Source organism: Haliotis asinina, chromosome 8 (genome assembly GCF_037392515.1).
Source record: "Haliotis asinina isolate JCU_RB_2024 chromosome 8, JCU_Hal_asi_v2, whole genome shotgun sequence".
NCBI lineage: Eukaryota > Metazoa > Mollusca > Gastropoda > Lepetellida > Haliotidae > Haliotis > Haliotis asinina.
In genome coordinates, this window is record NC_090287.1 from 66740246 (window position 1) to 66759528 (window position 19283).

Consider the following 19283-nt stretch of genomic DNA (forward strand, 5'->3'; position numbering starts at 1 on the left):
TCTTGTGAAACCCAATGTCTTTGCAATTTGACTGTTGGAAGCACCCATTTCTGACATTTCTGTGACCCATTCTCCCTGCCCCAACATCAATCTAGTCATTTTCTCGTGAGATTTTTGTCAGGCGATTGTTCAATCATCACGACAAACAGGTTTTATACCTTCTTTACGAAAAGTGATCATGCATGGGACAATAATCACAATTATGCGCAAATTTGTACAAAACACGTACTAATGTTTTTGATTGCATGTTGGCAAATGAATCATAATGGTTGCAGTCTGCACAATCAGTGTTCTTCAATAATTGTTGCAGACAGAATGCAAATTTGGAATTGCAGCAACAATTACACCTGTGTACATTTTTTTCTTGTAAGTTTGTCATTCAAAATGTTCAGCGTTGGGGAGACAAATCCAAGCATCTCCAAATAACTGTTTCTCTAATTGATACAGGAAAAATATTGACATCAGGCCTCACTTACAGCGTTTTCGTCCGGGCCTGGTACAACGACAACACTTACAGCATCTTTAAGTCAGATGGCATCTTTGTTGACAATAACAGGCCTACCGTGACAGACAGGATTGGAAATGCGGTAAAACTGACTATTCATCTTACAATATGGGCATTACAGGAAACTGTGAGCTTATCCACATATATAGTTCACTTCATTTCAGCTTACAATGTCAATCATATCTTGCTATAGCCTATAGTCGCTGAACATTGTGACATATTTTGGATATTACCTTTAGATAAAGGAGCTCAAGGCACTATCAGACAGTAAAGACATTGATTATCAGTCCTCCAATGTCAGCATATGTGTCAGATGGGCCGACAAGTTCCCCCAGGGGCAGAGTGGCCACCTCAAATACAGAGTCTTCATCAGCACATCCCCAGGAGGTAGGCAACTTGCTAGTACTTTCCAACAGACATGTGATTTGATAGAATTTAATACCTATTTCTTACACAGCTGTGGATGAGAAACCCTTGTGAAACAACTGGTATCAAACATTTGTGTGACATCAATGTCTAATCCAGCGATTGACTATGATGATGACATAGGGCAACAATATTACCAACTACTTTCCTGATTAAAATTCACTGACAAGTGAATTGTGCTTCAGTCGAACCATGTCCAGTATAGTACTGTTTTTATGAAACTCATGAAGGTACTAGAATCTAACTTGCTTACTCTCATTACATAACAAACTATTCACTTGTTTCAAAAATATGATATTACAAGGGACATCCGTTAATATTCTCTACATACCAATCCGTGATCCCATTCGTGTTTTGACTCATCTAGGATATGGCCCATCCATGAACCTATCCGTGATATTTGAACCCATTTGTGATCTGTATGACCCCTTCGTGAACTAAAAAGGACCTATCCGTGATATTTGAACCCATTTGTGATCTGTATGACCCCTTCGTGAACTAAAAAGGACCTATCCGTGATATTTGAACCCATTTGTGATCTGTATGACCCCTTCGTGAACTAAAAAGGACCTATCCGTGATATTTGAACCCATTTGTGATCTGTATGACCCTTCGTGAACTAAAAAGGACCTATCCGTGATATTTGAACCCATTTGTGATCTGTATGACCCCTTCGTGAACTAAAAAGGACCTATCCATGATGCTCTGAATCCAATTCCTGATCTGAATAACCCCATTAATGAGAAACTGTGTGATGTGAATGTTAATCCTCTCTGGATCAAGGACTTTTTAACCATCATCTGCTGTATGTGCAAGTCAATTTGACACACTCAAAAACATGTGTCTAAAACTCAGGTGCCCCACAAGGATGTGTACTTTCCCCAATCCTATTTACATTGTATATTAATGACTACAGAAGTGGTGTGAATCCAACCCAAACTGTAAAATTTACCGAAGATGCTGCATTTGTGGGATTAGTAAGTAGCAACGATGATTCACATTACCAACAAGCAATAGAAAATAAATTGGTCCCAGAATACAAATATCTCTGCCCCATCATAGATGACAAGTTCAATTTTACTGAGAACACTTACAAAATCTACAGAATCTTACAGAATGCCTACAAAGGCTTTACTTCTTATGGAACCTCAACTCCTCAGATTTTTCACATTTCTTTTATATTACAAAACTTTTACTCAAAGCATTCCTTGTCTTAGCATACAAAGCTGGTTTGGGCCTCTAACACTGCAAAATAAAAACAAATTATCCAAAATCATTAATCAAGCCAGAAAATTATCAAGTGTCTCCTTTGAAAATCTAACTCCTCTAGGCACACGGTATGTTGAAAAATCAGCTTCCAAAATTGGAAGCTCTAAGCAATTTTCTTCATAAAGAATATATACTCTTACCTTCCGCTTCCAAACTCCACTTTTCAGAGCTAACAGGGCATCAGTATCATTTATTCCAACCAGTATCACTATTTTAAACCAGTAAATTTACACTAACTTTTTATCGGTTTTATTCTGATTCGTGAACCTCACATTTTGTTTTGAGTGCTCATTTGTATTCTTTAATGTTTAAATTATACATCACTTACCAAAATACACTCTTACCCAACTGTACATGTGTTATACCTGTTATCATTGTTGACGCTGCTGAATGCAGTACTTGTTAAGTGTGTCATGTCATAGTCCCCTTGTGCAAGACTATGTTGTGTTTTGATTCTCATAATGCTACATGTACTATTTATTGTTCTATATACCACAGCAGATGATGTACAACAAATTCGGGTGAATAAAGTATTTTCACAAAACCTGACGACAATGGACTTTGGAGAGGTCCGCATATTTAGCATGCTTTTCCTGCATAAAATCTAATCACATTGCTGGCTACAGGGACTGAAAATTCAGTCATATAATCAGATTCATTGGCATTATCCAAAAGGACACTCTTTTGAGACTGTATATGGTCCTATTCAAAAGAAGTTCAATTGATCATTTTAGGCAATTACAAGTGGGCAGTGACTGGTCACAGGCAACAAAAACAAAGCCATCGGTTTCACATTTAAGAAGAGCTGATTTCATACAGGGAAAGGAGTTGGCTGAATAGCTACTCTTTTCCCGACACTGCATGTACACAATATGAAATGTCTCCTCAGAAAACTTCTCCACAAATGACCAACAGACTTGGTGAATAATTTCACCTGGTTTATTCCCATCGACCACAGGCAAACTGTAGCTCAAGTGGGGTTGCGCAGCGTAGAGAAAATGACCAGTCTTCATATATGCGAGCGAAGCGAGCAAAGGTTGGCAACACACTTCCCTCGCTTCGGTTCAAAAAGTATTTTTCGTGTCAACATAAAATATCGCCACCATCAAAGGTACACTCCCATTTCCTCACTAGGTTGTGCTCTTCGATTTCCAAACGCATATTTAATAATTACTCACGTGAAATATGTTTTATTCAACATTTTAAACGCCACTCGTGGTATTCAGTTCGTTCTTCGCCTCCATTACCCCTGCCAGCTTGCGGCTCAACGGAGTGAAGGAACAAGAATATGCAGAAATTATTAAGATATACCATATTGCCTAATTTTATCATGATTCTGTTGGAATGTATTTGTCTCAAGTGTCGGCGTTGTTGTTAGATCTTTTGTAACATTTATTCTACAATAAACACACTTCTGGCGTAGTAGGCGTACGAAGCATGGGAGGTAACTCTTTATGTATTTCATACGGAATAATAACTTGTCCCTTCACTGCTTTGAGCCGGAAGCTGGCAGGGGTAATGGAGGGGAAGAACGGTCTGATGTACCACGAGTGGCAATTAAAATGTTGAATAAAACATATTTCACGTGAGTAATTGTTAAATATGGAGTTTGAAGTCTGAGATCACAACCTAGTGAGGAATTTGGAGTGTACCTTTGATGGTGGTGATATTTTATGTTGACACGAAAAATACTTTTTGAACCGAAGCAAGGGAAGTGTGTTGCCAACCTTTGCTCGCTTCGCTCGCATATATGAAGACTGGTCATATTCTCTTCGCTGCGCAACCCTACTTGAGCTACAGTTTGCCAGTGCATCGACGTACCTACCGTCCAGACATTTATCACCACACTAGCATTTCAAAATAGGCTCTCAAAGGGGCACTTTTATGAACAAGAACACAACATGTCACTGAAGACCTGAATGCTACATGAGATAATAATGAAAATGTGTTAAAATGAAAAAAAGACAACTGAAAGGGGCGTGGATGGTGGCTAAGTTGTTAGAACTGAAATTAGTCAAAGTAGAGTTGAACGATATCAGTAATACTAGCATTGATGTGTTGTGTAATCTGTGTGACAGTTCACACGTTGGTGAGAATTACTCTGTTACGACGGATGGACTCCATAACTATTTTCACCAACTTTAGTACTTGCCCTTCATAGTGAGAGACACGTCGGAAATCTAAGTGTATATAAAGTATGCAGAAGGAATGCCTCTTTCATTTCTTAATGAGAATGTAAATATGTCTGTTGTGCTATCACTTTTTGAGCTAACAAAAGAAAACATTAGGACTGTAGAACATAAACTGTACGTTCCCGACAAAAAGAGGAGCAATCAGAAGATGACATTTCCCCCCGGCCCCCACATATTTGAAAGGACAAATCATCTGACAGTTACTTAATGTTCTTTAGACTAAGTTTTAACTTTTTCCATGGAAATCATGAAAAATATAAATGCCATATATCTGTAAACAGCAAAAGGTACCACTTCAGAATCTGCCAAGATATCAAATGCTTTTTGAGTTGTGCTCTGGAAATGAAACCCATACCTCCATTTTGAGACAAAGTCCGAAACATTTCCATGGAAACAGAGAAAATAGTAAATCACAAAAACCTGTAAATAACAAAAGGCATCACTTTAGGTTGTGACTGATATATCTACCAAGTTTTGCAGAAAAATATGGAACTGTTTTTGAGCTGTGCCCTGGAAACGAAACCCTTCCCTCCAGTTGTGCTCCGGAAACGAACCCACCCCACCATTTGACAAAGAGCAAAATGTTCCATTTAAAAACCCCAAAAAATAAAAATGCCCAAAATCTGTAAATAGCAAAAGGCACAAATATGGGTTCAGATTACTGTATCAATCAGTTTTGGTAAAAAAATATTGAATGGGTTTTGAGTTATACTCCGGAAACCAAATGATCACAGACGGATGGATGGACAGATGCATGGAGGGACAGACGGATGGACAGACAGACAGACAGACAAGGCGTCAACTATATCCCCCCACATGAGGTGCCGGGGGGATGAAAAGGTGGTCAAAAGTCACCCCAATTCGCTATCATTCCCTTGGCACCACAAGCCAATGTATCACCCAGAGGCGACTCTAAATGTAACATAACAATGTCGTCACACAACCAGAACATGATCAAGAGATTCAAGCTGGCTCAGAGGCATAATAAAGCTAGAAAACTCTAAGTAGCGAACAAGATTGTCTCTTCAAAGAAAGTACATTGTGGGGGTTCCTGGCTCCAATCGATCTTTCATTGAGTTCAAGAATACCCCTGCTATCAACATCAGAGATATCTTCAACACATAACTGGATTGTTACTTTGATGGGAGCGGTGTCAGCGACATTCGTGACAGTTACGGAGGGTTACAGAGTTATTGTCATCGTAAATTTGAACACTTTTAAAGAGACACTTTCACAGTTATCAACATAATTGTTTTACTACAAACTAGTTCAACTGCCAGTGGATTCTGTTGTTCACATTATTCTATAGTGAAATGTATAAACTGTTTTGAACAGACAAAGAATGCTGTGACATGTATGCCATTCCGTCTTGTTGGTGACTATTTCAAATACTGTTTTAATGTGTTCCACTATTTGATATGAGCTTTTGTTCCAGTATAGTGATATATTAGTCAGTAAAATAGAAACCAGCATGGATAAAATCATAAACACTTCCCATGGAACTGATATCATTTGACAGTTTGTGTCATAAAATAATGATATGAATCATGATCAGTTGTCTCTTTCAACAAGTACCTGATTCACAACCCCTCCTCAGACAGGAGAGTGTAACAATAAAAAAAACTAGCCAGAGAGAGAGAATGTCACATTCTTATACTATTTAAATGAATCTAGAAATGTATCACTTTAATTACCAAATCAGGTGATGACTAACCTCAAAGTACCAAGGCTGTGTTTCAAACCTAGTCAAGTAGGATGTGGATTAAAGAATTACAAATAGAGATTAAGTGTTTAAACAAAGAACATAATATAAGTGGCATATCAAACATAACTAAATTAAGTAAGGAACAAGTCTGCAAAACAATTCACCAACAATATCATACAATATCATGTTTTGATTTTACAGAAAAAACGCAACAGTTGAGATAATTACTCATTTAGCAGACAGGAAAACCTTTCGTTTCATAACATGGTGACCATAGACAGAGCTGTATATCTGTCTCCACAGTTACAGAAACGTTACCATAACAACTGAGGTATACCAAGAAAACAAAGATGACTGTCCCTCAGCTGACATGTGTGTTAAGTCTGGGATTTAGACATTAAAGAAAGCTGTAGGAATCCCCATGTACACAGCTGTTTCCCTTCCTTGATGATTTATATCTTCAAGAAAATAAGGTCTAAGTCATTTAGCTACAGCTTCAGATATATTGATAATAAGACATTGTGCAGTAATTGTCACACAGACAATCTCCTTTCACCGATTTACACACCCAAACTTGAAAGATTTCTGAAGTTTCTGGTTACGGCACGCAGGAACTTTGTTAAGTTTTCAAATTAAACATGGATGAAATGTGGAGTAAATTTGCAAATGCTGATCATTCTATGACTTTGCTTTAAGAAGAAATTTCAGATTATGAAAAAGATTTTGTTGTTATAATTTCACTACATCATCAAACTACACGAGACAAATGCTTAGTAACTCCAATGACCACTTTAGTTGGTGTTGCATGTAGGACAGGAGATGATCACTCATAGCAACAGCCACTTCGCCCTCTTAACAATAACCCTAGCCCTGAAATTAATGTCTGCTTCCCACACAAAGGTCACAGCACTCATGCCTCACCAGACCTGGAAGAAACGAGCTACACAGCAGCCGAATTAATTCTTGAACCTAGCACTGTATACTTCACCAGTGTGCTTGTCTACAACAAGGCAGGACTGGTATCCTGGTCGTATTCAGATGGGGTGCAGCCTGATGTAGAACCTCCGGTATCTGGACATGTCAAGGATGGTGACGGTAAGTCTAAATAAGGGCATGGGGAAGTGAATGCATAAATGAACACGATGGTGACAGTAAGTCAATACAAGGTCACTGGGCATGAAGATATATGAATATATAAATGAACACTACAGTGACAATAGGTCAATACGAAGACAAGGGGACTGAACATCTGGGTCATCATCTTGCCTCAGCCATGGAGACTACACAACGCATCCATGGTTTGAGAATTTCCAACCAAACTGTCAGGAATCAATTTGCGTGAAGTTGGCATTTGACCAAGAAGTTCAGTTGTCACCCCTGTTTTGCGAGACTTCCACTGGCGCAATTGCCTGCGGTGTGGTCAAGTCCGGAAGTAGAACCTTCAAACTGAAGGTCACTGCACTGCAGGAAGAATGAGGAAGAATTCAATAAGAGCAACTTTGTCAACTTATCCAGTCTGTGCCAAGATGGTGCCAAGCAGTAATTTCTACCAATGGTGGCCATACAAAGTACTGACTTTGACTTTGAACTCAAGAAAACACAACAAAGGCTTCTGTTGTGTTAGCTAGTTCTATGTCTACAGACATGTGAATTGTCACATTTTTGCCATTGAAATTACATGAAATAATTGCTCTTAAACTAATGCAATAAATAGTTCTAAAATGGCTTATGCATTTCATTTATTCAAGAGTGTAATTGAGATAACATATTCTCAATAAAGTACAAATTCTAGGAAGTGTCCTAATCCCAGATAGGACTCAACCCAATAAAAATACTCGATTCTTTTCTTTACTGAGGAAAGTGTACTACCCAAAGTGTTAACATGTTTTTCATTTTATTATGTATTTAAAACATTTTTCCAATTTCATATTTCCCTAGGGCTCTTCGACATTGACTTCCAATCCTCGCCAACAGATATTGCAGCCTCTTGGTTTGGTTTCTCTGACAGAGAATCCTCTGTCATCAATTATTTCTGGTGTGTTGGAGAAGTCAATGACACAACCGACTGCAGTATTGTGGACTGGCAGAATGGGGGGCTACATACATCAGTGATGACACGCCTGGACTCACCACTTGCCGATGGTATGTAACATATCATCAAATTCCGTCTCATTTTTTAAGTATCTAATCATAAAAGAAAACTTGCAACCATTTGTGTTGGCAATTATACAACACATTCAAAATAAACTCTTGTATCAAAGGAAGTTCTAAGGACACTGAGGCAACAAAGACTGGTTAAATGGACAGTTCATGTCCAATGGTGCACACATCCAAACTAGAAGTAAATGAGATCAATCATAGTTACACATCACTCTTTAAAAGCCAGGTGACTTAACATTCTTTTGACATCAGGCAATATTCCAGGCATACACGTTCTTACATTTGGAACCTTTCCAGGTACAAATGAGCATTTTTTCATATCAACAAAAAACAAGGGAACTAAGAAACTGAATGCAGCAAACATTGAGGCACCCGAAAACAAAATCCAATGACAATGAAATTCCACATCATGAATTACCAATAAGTGATGTACGTGCACACAGAAGTTAACCTCCGTAAGCGTATTGAAGAACTCACAATCACTAATGCAATAGAGTTGAACACATGCTGACAAATGCTTCCAAGGCAGTATCACAATGAACAAATGAAATGGAGAATTGTGGTTATTATAGAGGCGGGGACATAATTGTGTCAAGTTGCCCGAATATTGAGTATATCAAAAAGTGTAATTTCATGCCTGGGGGTTTCAAGGAAAAGACTCTCTGTTACGTGTTTTTATTCTTGTCATTACACACTACACTACATGGATAGATAAAGAATTGATCTTCAACACGTTCATAATCTCACCGCAGGCTTGTCCATCTGGATGAAGGTGTATGCTGTCGATGCTGTTGGACATACATCAAGAGTGGTTGTATCTGATGGTGTAGTAATTGATACTTCTTCACCTTCAATCAGAGACACTGCATACCTTGGGGACAATATGGTATTAAACCCCTCTTTTGAAGAAGTCCTCGGATCTAATTCATCAAATGTTGATTGTTCCTCTGCGGTGTTCTTGTGGTTGGCTGGTCCAAACTCCTGTATACGAGAGCTGACGCCAGATGCTCCTAATGCCAAACACGGATTAACCTTAGTTGCTGTTAGTGGCAGAATACAGCAGAATATTACTGGGCTTACAGCTGGGAGAACGTACAAAGTTACAATACATGTTGGATATCCTGAGAGTTTGACCGTCGACAACAAGGCTGTGGAAGGACGTGTTACCATAGGACAGGAGGTGTTCACGTTCAGCTTTGATCCACTTCTGTGTAAAGGTGTTTGTAAGAGGAAGGAGCAGTCATCAGTATTGTGGTATACCTACACATATCACATCACAGCTGAAACCGTGTCAACAACTCTCAGCATAGCAACAGTGTCTCGGAATATGGAAATTGTGTTGGATCAGGTAGCGGTTCAAGAGATTGGATACTATGCAAACACAACATTTTTAGAGAAGGAGGGTCATTTCTCGATTAAATCTGTGTTTTTACCCCATTGGTCATCTGTGCATGCTACTTGGCATTTTGAGGATACATCATCCCCAGTCACAGAGTATACGTGGGCAGTGGGTAAGTCATCGTGAACAATGCATGAGACAATATCAAAGTATTCTGTTCTGTTTAATCTTAGCATAATAAAGTATGAAGAATAAAGCCAATATCTTTACTGACTCTGCTACTTGTAAGTTATAAAATGGGACTAAGTTCCTTTTGGATAAAAGCTTGATAAAGTATGCTTGATATTGGTATCAGCTGTTAATTTCTGTTGGCTTATTAGGTACAATCTCTGGAGGAACTCAAGTGCAGGGCTTTAAGAGTGTTGGCAGAAATGCTCATGGAAGTCTATCTGGTCTGAAGCTGTCACACAAACAAAAACTGTTTTTCACCATCACAGCCAGGAATGCTGCTGGCCTCATCAGTGTCTCCCACCCTGACCCCACTGTTGTTGACTTGACTCCCCCGACATTTTCACATGTCAGTGATGGAATAGGTGTGTACATTACGAAGATTCACCCACACACTGATGTACGGGAATATGCAGAAGAGCATTTAGTTTTACGCGGCACTCAGCAACATTCCAGCCATATGGCGGTGCTCTGTAAATGATTGAATCTGGATGAGACAATCCAGTGATCAACAACATGAGTATCAATCTGCGCAACTGGGAACCGATGACATGTGTCAACCAAGTCAGCAAGTCGGACCACCCGATCCCGTTAGTCACCTCTTACGACAAGCACAGTCGCCTTTTATGGCAAGCATGGGTTGCTGAAGACCTATTCTAGCCTAGGACCTTCATGGGTCAGATTCAGTCTGGGGTAGGACGTGTTGGGAGTCCACATATACATTTAGTTGATGCAAGCAATGTTCATACAGCCCCTCAATGTCAAGGTCAGTCCCTTTGGAGGAAACTGTAATTGCCAGATACAGTATTTACTTGCATCAATGTATTGTTATATTGGTCTGATGTTATGTCCCTTTTGTTTTTCTCTCAGGTTCTGATATTGATTATGTGAAGGTGGGAGATGTGTATGTCAACTGGAATGTACATGATGAGGAGTCACAGATACAGCATTGTGACTGGGCCATTGGTATGTTGTTTCAGTCTTTCATCTATCCTAAACTCATAAATACTTTAAAGAATAATCTAGGTTATACAAAGGCATGCAATAGCCTGAATCTTGGGTGAGTATTGTAGCAGTATGTTTGTTAAGGTTCATGCTGGAATGACCTTCCCTTGTTCGGTTGTTGCTACGGGGTTCAAACATAGAAGTGACATGTAGATCGCCTCTTGCCTCTTATTACATCACTTCCTGCAACCGCAGACGTAACATGGTGTCAGAAGACGGATCGAAACCCCCAATAATGTTGACAAGTGTAATAATTCGATGACATTATCTTGTGAAAGTTATTCTTCAAGATTTCCATGCCGATACGATAACGTCAATGCTACTCTGTGTGCAGTCAGACCCTCCATTTTCGTGCATAGGATCGTTCATAAAATTCAAATTAACAGGCACAAACTTACATGTCCTACGTGTGAAAATGATGTGAGTGAGAGACATTTAGAAATAACAGATGGATATTTCCCTCAGTTGTTTCAAATGAACATTTCAAATAGACATTTCGTTGTATGATGCAGACACCACGTGCTTCGACCTAGACTTGCTCAGGCGATTTGTAATATTTGGCACAAGCATGGCAGAGGGCGGTGATTAACAGCAGCAACCACAGGTTACACAGCATAAATATTTGCTTCCTGCAATCCCTTTACCTCCAAAACTTGAACTTAAAGGCAATGTTGCACAGAATTGGAGAAGATTTAAAAGAAATTGTTACAATTACGTCATAGCTGCTAGACTGGTTGATGAGGAATCAAGTTTCAAGACAGCTACACTTTTGAGTGCCATAGGTAGTGATGCATTGGACATATTTCATTTTGATAATAAGCAGACCAAAGAAGATATAAATACAGTTTTAGAAAAGTTATAAATCTACTGTGTAGGTGCCACAAATGAAACATATGCGAGATATTTGTTCACCAAGCGAGATCAGGAAAATGGAGAGACATTTGATCACTACAAAGCAATGTTGAGAACACTAGTAAAATCATGCAATTATAGAGCCTTAGCTGACTCTTTGGTACGTGACAGAATTGTGATGGGTATTCTGGACAGTACTACGAGAAAGAGATTGTTGCAGTGTGAGGCACTTACTCTTGAAAAGTGTATTTCAATATGCAGAGCCTGTGAGAGTACAAACATTCAGATTCAAGAAATGAAAAGTGAACAGGTTTCAACTATCTCTAACAAACCTGGAAGGTCTAAATCACGATCTGATTTGAATAAAGGAACTTTTAAGCTGTCAAATCAGAAGTTTGTAAACAATTGTCGTTTCTGTGGACAATCACATGACTATGACAGAAATAAATGTCCAGCTTTTGGAGCCACTTGCAATACCTGCAAGAGAAAAAACCATTTTGCTTTGAAGTGTAAAGAAAAGGCCAAACCAAAGTCTGGTAAATTCAAAAGGAAGAAGTCTAGAGTTAATCTCGTTGAAACAGATAAAAATGATTCAGATGATTCTGATGCCAAATATGTGTTGACTGTTGGTGATAATGGACAAGAAACAGAGAGTGACTTTCCAGAAAAGCTTTTTGAAAGAATGCAGATTGATGACAACACTGTCAATTTCCAACTGGATTGTGTTGCTGCTGTAAATGTCTTACCTAAACAGTTGTTTGATCATGTGCTCAATGGGTGTTATCTTCAGTCAAACACAATATTAACTATGTATGACAACACATCACTGGAAGCTGTTAGAAAATGCAGAGTTCGAGTTTGAAACCCCAAGAATGGTGAGGTGCAAGGATTGCAGTTTGTTATTGTCAATGACGTGAAGCCAATCCTTGGCTCCCAGGCCATACAAGCTCTTCAGTTGAAGGTGAAACTCGAAGGAAGCTTGCACTTAAGAGATTGACAAGACTGTTGAACGAGTTAAACTACCTTTAAGAAGAGTGACCTTTAGCTCTAAAACCCAAGTTAAAGTCTTAACTCAAGCGACTTGACGGTATGGGAATTATTGAACAGGTGTATGTCCCTACGGATTGGATTTCAGCAGTGGTTATTGTGACAAAACCAAGTGGGAAGATCAGAGTGTGTCTGGATCCCTAACCATTAAACAAAGCATTAAAGTGGAACCACTATCCAACACCAACGATAGATGACTTGTTGCCAGACTTGACAGGAGCCAAAGTATTTACATTTGTTGATGCTAAGAATGGGTTCTGGCATGTCAGTTTAGATGATGAGAGTAGTATGTTGACTACTTTTGACACACCATGGGGTCGGTACCGGTGCAAAAGAATGCCATTCGGGATAGCTCCAGCCCCAGAAGAATTTCAGAAGCGTTTAGAATCTGCTTTGGAAGGTTTACAAGGTACAAAGGCAATACATGATGACATGTTGGTTTTCGGTGTTGGTGATACATTTGAACAAGCGCTTGATGACCATGATAGAAAGTTGAAATCTCTTCTTAACAGATGTAGAGAGAAAGGGATAAAGTTGAACAAGGACAAAATCAAGCTGAGGAAAACTGGAGTTTCATATACGTGTCATATCATTTCAGATGAAGGTTTGAAAATCGATCCCTCGAAAGTGGAGGCAATTATCAAGATGGCAGATCCTATAGACAAATCAGGTGTTCAGAGGCTGTTTGGTATGACTAATTTTGTTCAAAAGTTTGCCCCTCAGTTGTCTGAAGTTACAGCTCCATTACGAGAACTGTTGAAAGCTGATGTTGAACTCCGTTGGGATCCAGCAATTCATGGAGTGAAGTGAAGAGGATCATATCTTCACCTCCAGAGCTCAAGTACTTCTCTAAAGATCTTGAAGCAGTTGTGCAGTGTTACGAATCTGAAAAGGGTTTGGGTGTTTGTTTAATGCAGAATGGACAACCTGTTGCGTTTGACTTCTCGTGCTTTGACACAAACAGAAATGAGCTATGCACAAATTGAAAAGGAGTTATTAGCCATAGTGTTTGGTCTTGAGAAGTTTGATATGTATGTTTATGGGTGTAGTGTCAATGTTGAAACAGACCATAAGCCACTTGAGACTATTTTGAAGAAATCTATCCTTGGTGCACCAAAGCATGATGCTCAGGTTGCAGAGGTACGACATTCATGTGGAGTACAAGAAGGGTACACAAAGACAGTTCTACAGTACCAGTACCTTTGCAAAGGTATTTTACATTCAGAGACGAGCTGTCTGTACAAAATGACTTGATTTTCAAGGGTGAACGACTCGTTCCAATTTCAGTCAGATATGACATACTCAAGAGATTGCATGCTCATCATGTTGGTATCCAGGGATCTTTGAGAACAAGAGAAGTTGTTTACTGGCCTAACATGAACAAAAACATTGCTGAGTACATTAGCAAGTGTGACACATGTAACTTGTTTGGTCAAAATCAAGCCCCTGAACAACATCATAGTCACCCAGTTCCTTCTCAACCATGGCAGAAAGTTGGTTCAAATCCCCTTGAACTAGATGGAAGAGACTGTGTCATGTGTGTTGACTAGTACTCTGATTTTTTTTAGATTGACAGACTTTATGATATGACTGCAAGTGAAGTGATCTCAAAATTGAAACAGAATTTTGCTTGCCATGGAATTCCAGGAGAATTAATGACAGATAATGGTCCACCGTTTTCATCGAAAGCTTTTAGAGTTCACTCATATAACCAGCTCACCACATTTCCCACAGTCGAATGGGAAAGTTGAAAATGCTGTCAAAACAGCAAAAAGTCTGATGAGGAAAGTAATTGAGTCAAAGTCAGATCCATATCTTCCTCTCCTTGACTGGAGAAATACACCATCTGAAAATATGGGAACTTCATCGGTGCAGAGACTGTTTGGTAGAAGGACTAGAACTCTTCTAACTTTAAATCAGAAACAGTTAACTCCAAAAATCTGCAAAAATGTAAAAAGAAAACTTCATCAGAAAAAGAAGAAGCAAGAATGTTATTTTAACAGAAAGGTTCAACCTCTTACACCTCTAGACAAAGGTGACATTGTGCTCTTAAAACCATTTGGTAAAGATAAACATTGGAGAAAAGGTGCAGTCCAGGAGCAAGCTAATATCCAATCCTACAATGGGATGACAGAGGATGGTAACACTTACAGTGAGTGAGTGAGTTTAGTTTTACGCCGCACTCAGCAAGATTACAGCTATATGGCGGCGGTCTGTAAATAATCAAGTCTGGACCAGACAATCCAGTGATCAACAACATGAGCATCGATCTGCGCAATTGGGAACCGATGACATGTGTCAACCAAGTCAGCGAGCCTGACCACCCGATCCCGTTAGTCGCCTCTTACGACAAGCTCAGTCGCTTTTTATGGCAAGCATGGGTTGCTGAAGGCCTATTCTACCCCGGGACCTTCACGGGTCGGTAACACTTACAGAAGGAACAGGAAACATATCCATGGTCCAAGACCATTCCATTTCAACTTGCAAACTGACATTCCGAGTACATGTGCACCAAGTACGCCTGAAGTTCAGTCTGACAGTACATCACCCAAACCAGTCAATGGGACATTAAGTGCTAGCAAACCTGAGGAGCAACCACAACCAAATCAGACTGAGAGACAAACCAGAAGTGGGCATATAATCAGAACTCCTCTGAAACTGAGAGACTATATTACATCTTAATTTGTTGGATGCTATGTGAAGTTAAGTTTTTTTTGGTTTTTTGTTCAGCAAGCGACTAGTATCTGAATGTTTGAAGACTGAACATTTGAGTTAAGATATGAGTACATGAAAACAAGAGGTACTGATATCTTGAGAGACTTTGATTTATTCATTCTTCGATGCAGGAAGCGGCTAGTGGTATCCTTCTGGACCATGGTAAAGCTGCTTCACCTTAATCGGTATCGGGGTCATATTGTCATGTGTTGGGCATTATTGCTCAAGACAGGAGAACCGATTACCAATCCATGTCGTTGTCTTCGCTATAATTACTGGCCGAATGTTTTAAGTGCATGAAGACAACGTTAGACCACATGTTATTGCTGGCGAAAGGGCAAACATACTGTGGACCGCAAAGCCTCCGAGATTTCCCAAAAGAGCATCTCCTTCAGTACTCAACTTACATGAAATACTAAATATACACAGATAATTTGTAACTACTTTTGTAGGTTGCATTTCATATGCTCTATGCATACAGGGTGTAAACAAATACTGTTTCTTGCAGGGTCTGCATCAGGGGAAAGCGACATAAAAAGGTTTGAGACTGTCAATCAAGGTGCAACCTCAGCAAAGTTTTACTTGGCTGATATTTTCACACATAACAGTATAAGAGTATTCTCAACAGTTCGCTGTTTCAACAAGGTTGGGTTGATGACAGCAATTACTACTGATGGTGTTACTATCATGAGGGATGACAAATCACCCACAACACCTGGTGTTCAATTGACAGGCCTCTCGCTACCATCTGTAACCACCATCTGCCAAAGAGGCAACAATGTCAAAGTACACTGGAGAAGGGAGGACATTCAGAGAACTGTGGTAGGTCTGATCGATTTTCTGTTTCTAAGATTTAAAGGGGATGTGTACATAAGAGTATCACAGGTTCTCTCTTAGGTGAAACAAAATTAATTTGGTGAAAATCAGTGTTTGAATATATACATATTATTTTTTTCTTGCGATGAAAGAATAACCTCAAATGTGTGAAAGGTCATGCTAAACATACCAAAGTTACCTCACTTTCATTATGACGTGATTGTGCCAATGATTCAGACTCATCTCCTGTCTAAACCCGAAGCAATATATGTTAAAACTGAAATTAATCTCATAAAAAAGAAATATAGAAATACGAAAAAGGAATTATAACTTAGAAGGTAGCAGCAGGATGGCTTGATCATGTGCCTTTTCGTTTGTATAACTTGGTGATAATTTCAACTAATTACATGTTGGAACATGACTATCTGGAAGCTTGTCGATGTTTCAAGCAATGTATATATACGTCATATGTAAGTTGTCTGAAAACATAATGACTTTCTGCGTGTTGCTACTTTCCTTTTGTTGTCATTATGGATTATGGAAACAGTCAGGCATAAGAACAAGTTGATGTTTGTGTCAGTCATGGTGTCACGTTTCGGAAATTATAATATACTGTGTTGAATGTAGTGAGTCCTTGGACTGCAACAACTTTTAATTACTTAATTCCTGCTATGATACTTTTCCCATGAATGTGCTAAAACTGATGAGCAAGTGTATGCATGCATCGAACAGGCAAGCGAATCTGTGTAAGATAATACACAGTGTAAATTCCAACCTTTGTTTTGCTAACAATACACACAAGTGGTCCTTTCCCAAGTTTTTTCACATTATACGATTATTTCACAGAGACACGGTGATACCTTGGCCCTTGGCCATCAACACTATAGACAGCAACACCATAGACAGACAGACAGACAGACATTAATGATAAACAAGAGTATTTGATAGGCTTAACATCATTGTGGTGAGGTCATGTATAAATTTATATTCTAAGGTAAATGAAATTTTTTGTGAGCATGACGGGCACTTCAAACGGCATGTAAGAACTTGCAGTGAGGTAATCACATTTTAGGGTGTTCCCATACTTTTTGTTTGTAGTATATTTAGATATGGTTTCAGCATCAAAGAGATAGCTGAATAACGTGGAAATCCACTATATGATTTATATAGAAATTAAGGTAGCAAACTTAAAATGTCGATACTATCACCGACACCTGCTAGATAGAGTGCATATTATTTTTGCATTTGCTGAAACAAAATACTGTTGTTATCCTACTGTGAATGTTATACAATTTGGTTATGTGGTAACACGTTTTGTAAATGGTGTAAAATGTTTAAATAGTGTATCATAGTGTTGTACTAACCTATCCACAAAGCCAGCGGAAAGCCACAACACTGCATATTAACTCATTTCTCAGCAACATTGCCGACTCACCTTTTCAGATCGAAGTAACAGACGAGTCTACCACGTATCAAGCTAAGGTGGATAATGTATTTGAGTTCGCAACATTCTCTGGACTGCGGTTCAAAAACATGACTACATATCATACAGAGGTGTACCCTGAGAGCATCATAGGAGCTGAACCACTTGTTACACGTGTGAACTTCACTTTCCATGAACATCCGCCGGTGATAGCAGGTTCGTAAACATCCACACAAGCAAATCACGTCCACAATCATAATTTGTCACCGGTGACTGAGAGGTCAATCATTTGCTTGTTGGAAGGGGCAATAAGGAACATATATAAACATCCACAGTGGACATATTTTCTGGTTGTAGATGAGTTTTTTAACACCATGAGAAAGTGTCACCATCTCCTTAATACTTATTACTCTATTATGGTTTAATTGTAGATGATGTTTGTGAACAGTTGTCTGTCATTTGTTGCAGATGGTGCTAGAATGAAACTGTCAAGAGATGGTAACAAGGCAATGCTAGAATGGCCAGGTATCTTTCTCTCGGACTGGACTCAGCTTCAGTACGAGGTGAATATTGGAAGCACAGAAGGTAGCACCGACATACTTGAGAGAGTGGTGACAAGTGACACACAGATTCAGCTGACACTGAATTACCACGATCAAGCTGTCGCTGTCCATGGAACAGTCACTGCCATGGACCCATGTGGCTATTTTACTCTGTTTACCCAAACTGTCAACATCAACTGATGCCACCAAGTATTGCATGGATGCAACATAAAATGTTTCAATGTACTTTCTTTTTAGCCAATAATGATTAAACAATAACATGTGCTAAACAGTGTCACAGTATTAATATTGTGGAGAATAGTGTTAGCGACATACAAACAATAAAGGAACCAGTGGTTTTGATATAGCCATCATTGAAAACTAAATTTTAAAAAATGGGGTATGTGTTTGCATGTCAACTTCTGTATTTATTAAACACAACATTTCTGGGTATATTTTTTAGTGCTTCATCAGTCGAATGAAAAATATATTTTATGTACATGTGACAACAATAAACGCAACAAGAGAGCAAAAGTTGACCCTTAACAAGGGCTGGTTAACTGGTTTGTTGTAAACATCACACTCAGCAACATTACATATACGGCGGCCTGTCTATACATAGATGACTCCTGAATAAACTGGGGCTCCAACACTGACATTTGCCTGATGTCTGGTTTTAATACCATCAAAACACAAACCATTTTGAGCCAGTCATTATTATTCCTTTCTCTTATTGTTCAATGAGGAATGCCAGACAACTAATGAATTAATTATCAAACCATACTTAAAACGTAATGAAAGTTTAAGATCTTAGCTCTTTAGTTGTTCAAACACACAAATATTTTCAAGACTGACTTTGAACTTGACATGAATATCATATTGTTTGAAATATGCAGAAACAGTACTAAAGAAATTGCTTATTGATCACGGAAACTTGTGAAAGTTCAGAAAATCCAGAGAATAATTCTTGAGGAATCTCGCTGACAAGCTGAACATACAGAAATCTTCAAAGTGTTGCCATGGCCCTTGTACCTACCCTAGATGAAGCCTGGTGTCAAA

General features: G+C 38.9%; 1 protein-coding gene across 1 annotated transcript in view; it reads left to right on the plus strand.

The window, feature by feature from the left end:
• The window catches only part of LOC137295359 (uncharacterized), a 76475-nt gene extending 57765 nt beyond the window's left edge, over positions 1-18710 (plus strand). The window contains exons 35-44 of the mRNA XM_067826673.1: positions 414-587; positions 745-892; positions 6998-7192; positions 8036-8239; positions 9010-9768; positions 9977-10189; positions 10695-10790; positions 15952-16265; positions 17703-17898; positions 18151-18710. Of these exons, the coding sequence (XP_067682774.1) occupies positions 414-587; positions 745-892; positions 6998-7192; positions 8036-8239; positions 9010-9768; positions 9977-10189; positions 10695-10790; positions 15952-16265; positions 17703-17898; positions 18151-18425 (2574 nt within the window). The 3' untranslated portion in view covers positions 18426-18710. The remainder of the gene's footprint in view (positions 1-413; positions 588-744; positions 893-6997; positions 7193-8035; positions 8240-9009; positions 9769-9976; positions 10190-10694; positions 10791-15951; positions 16266-17702; positions 17899-18150) is intronic.
• Positions 18711-19283: the final 573 nt, after the last annotated feature.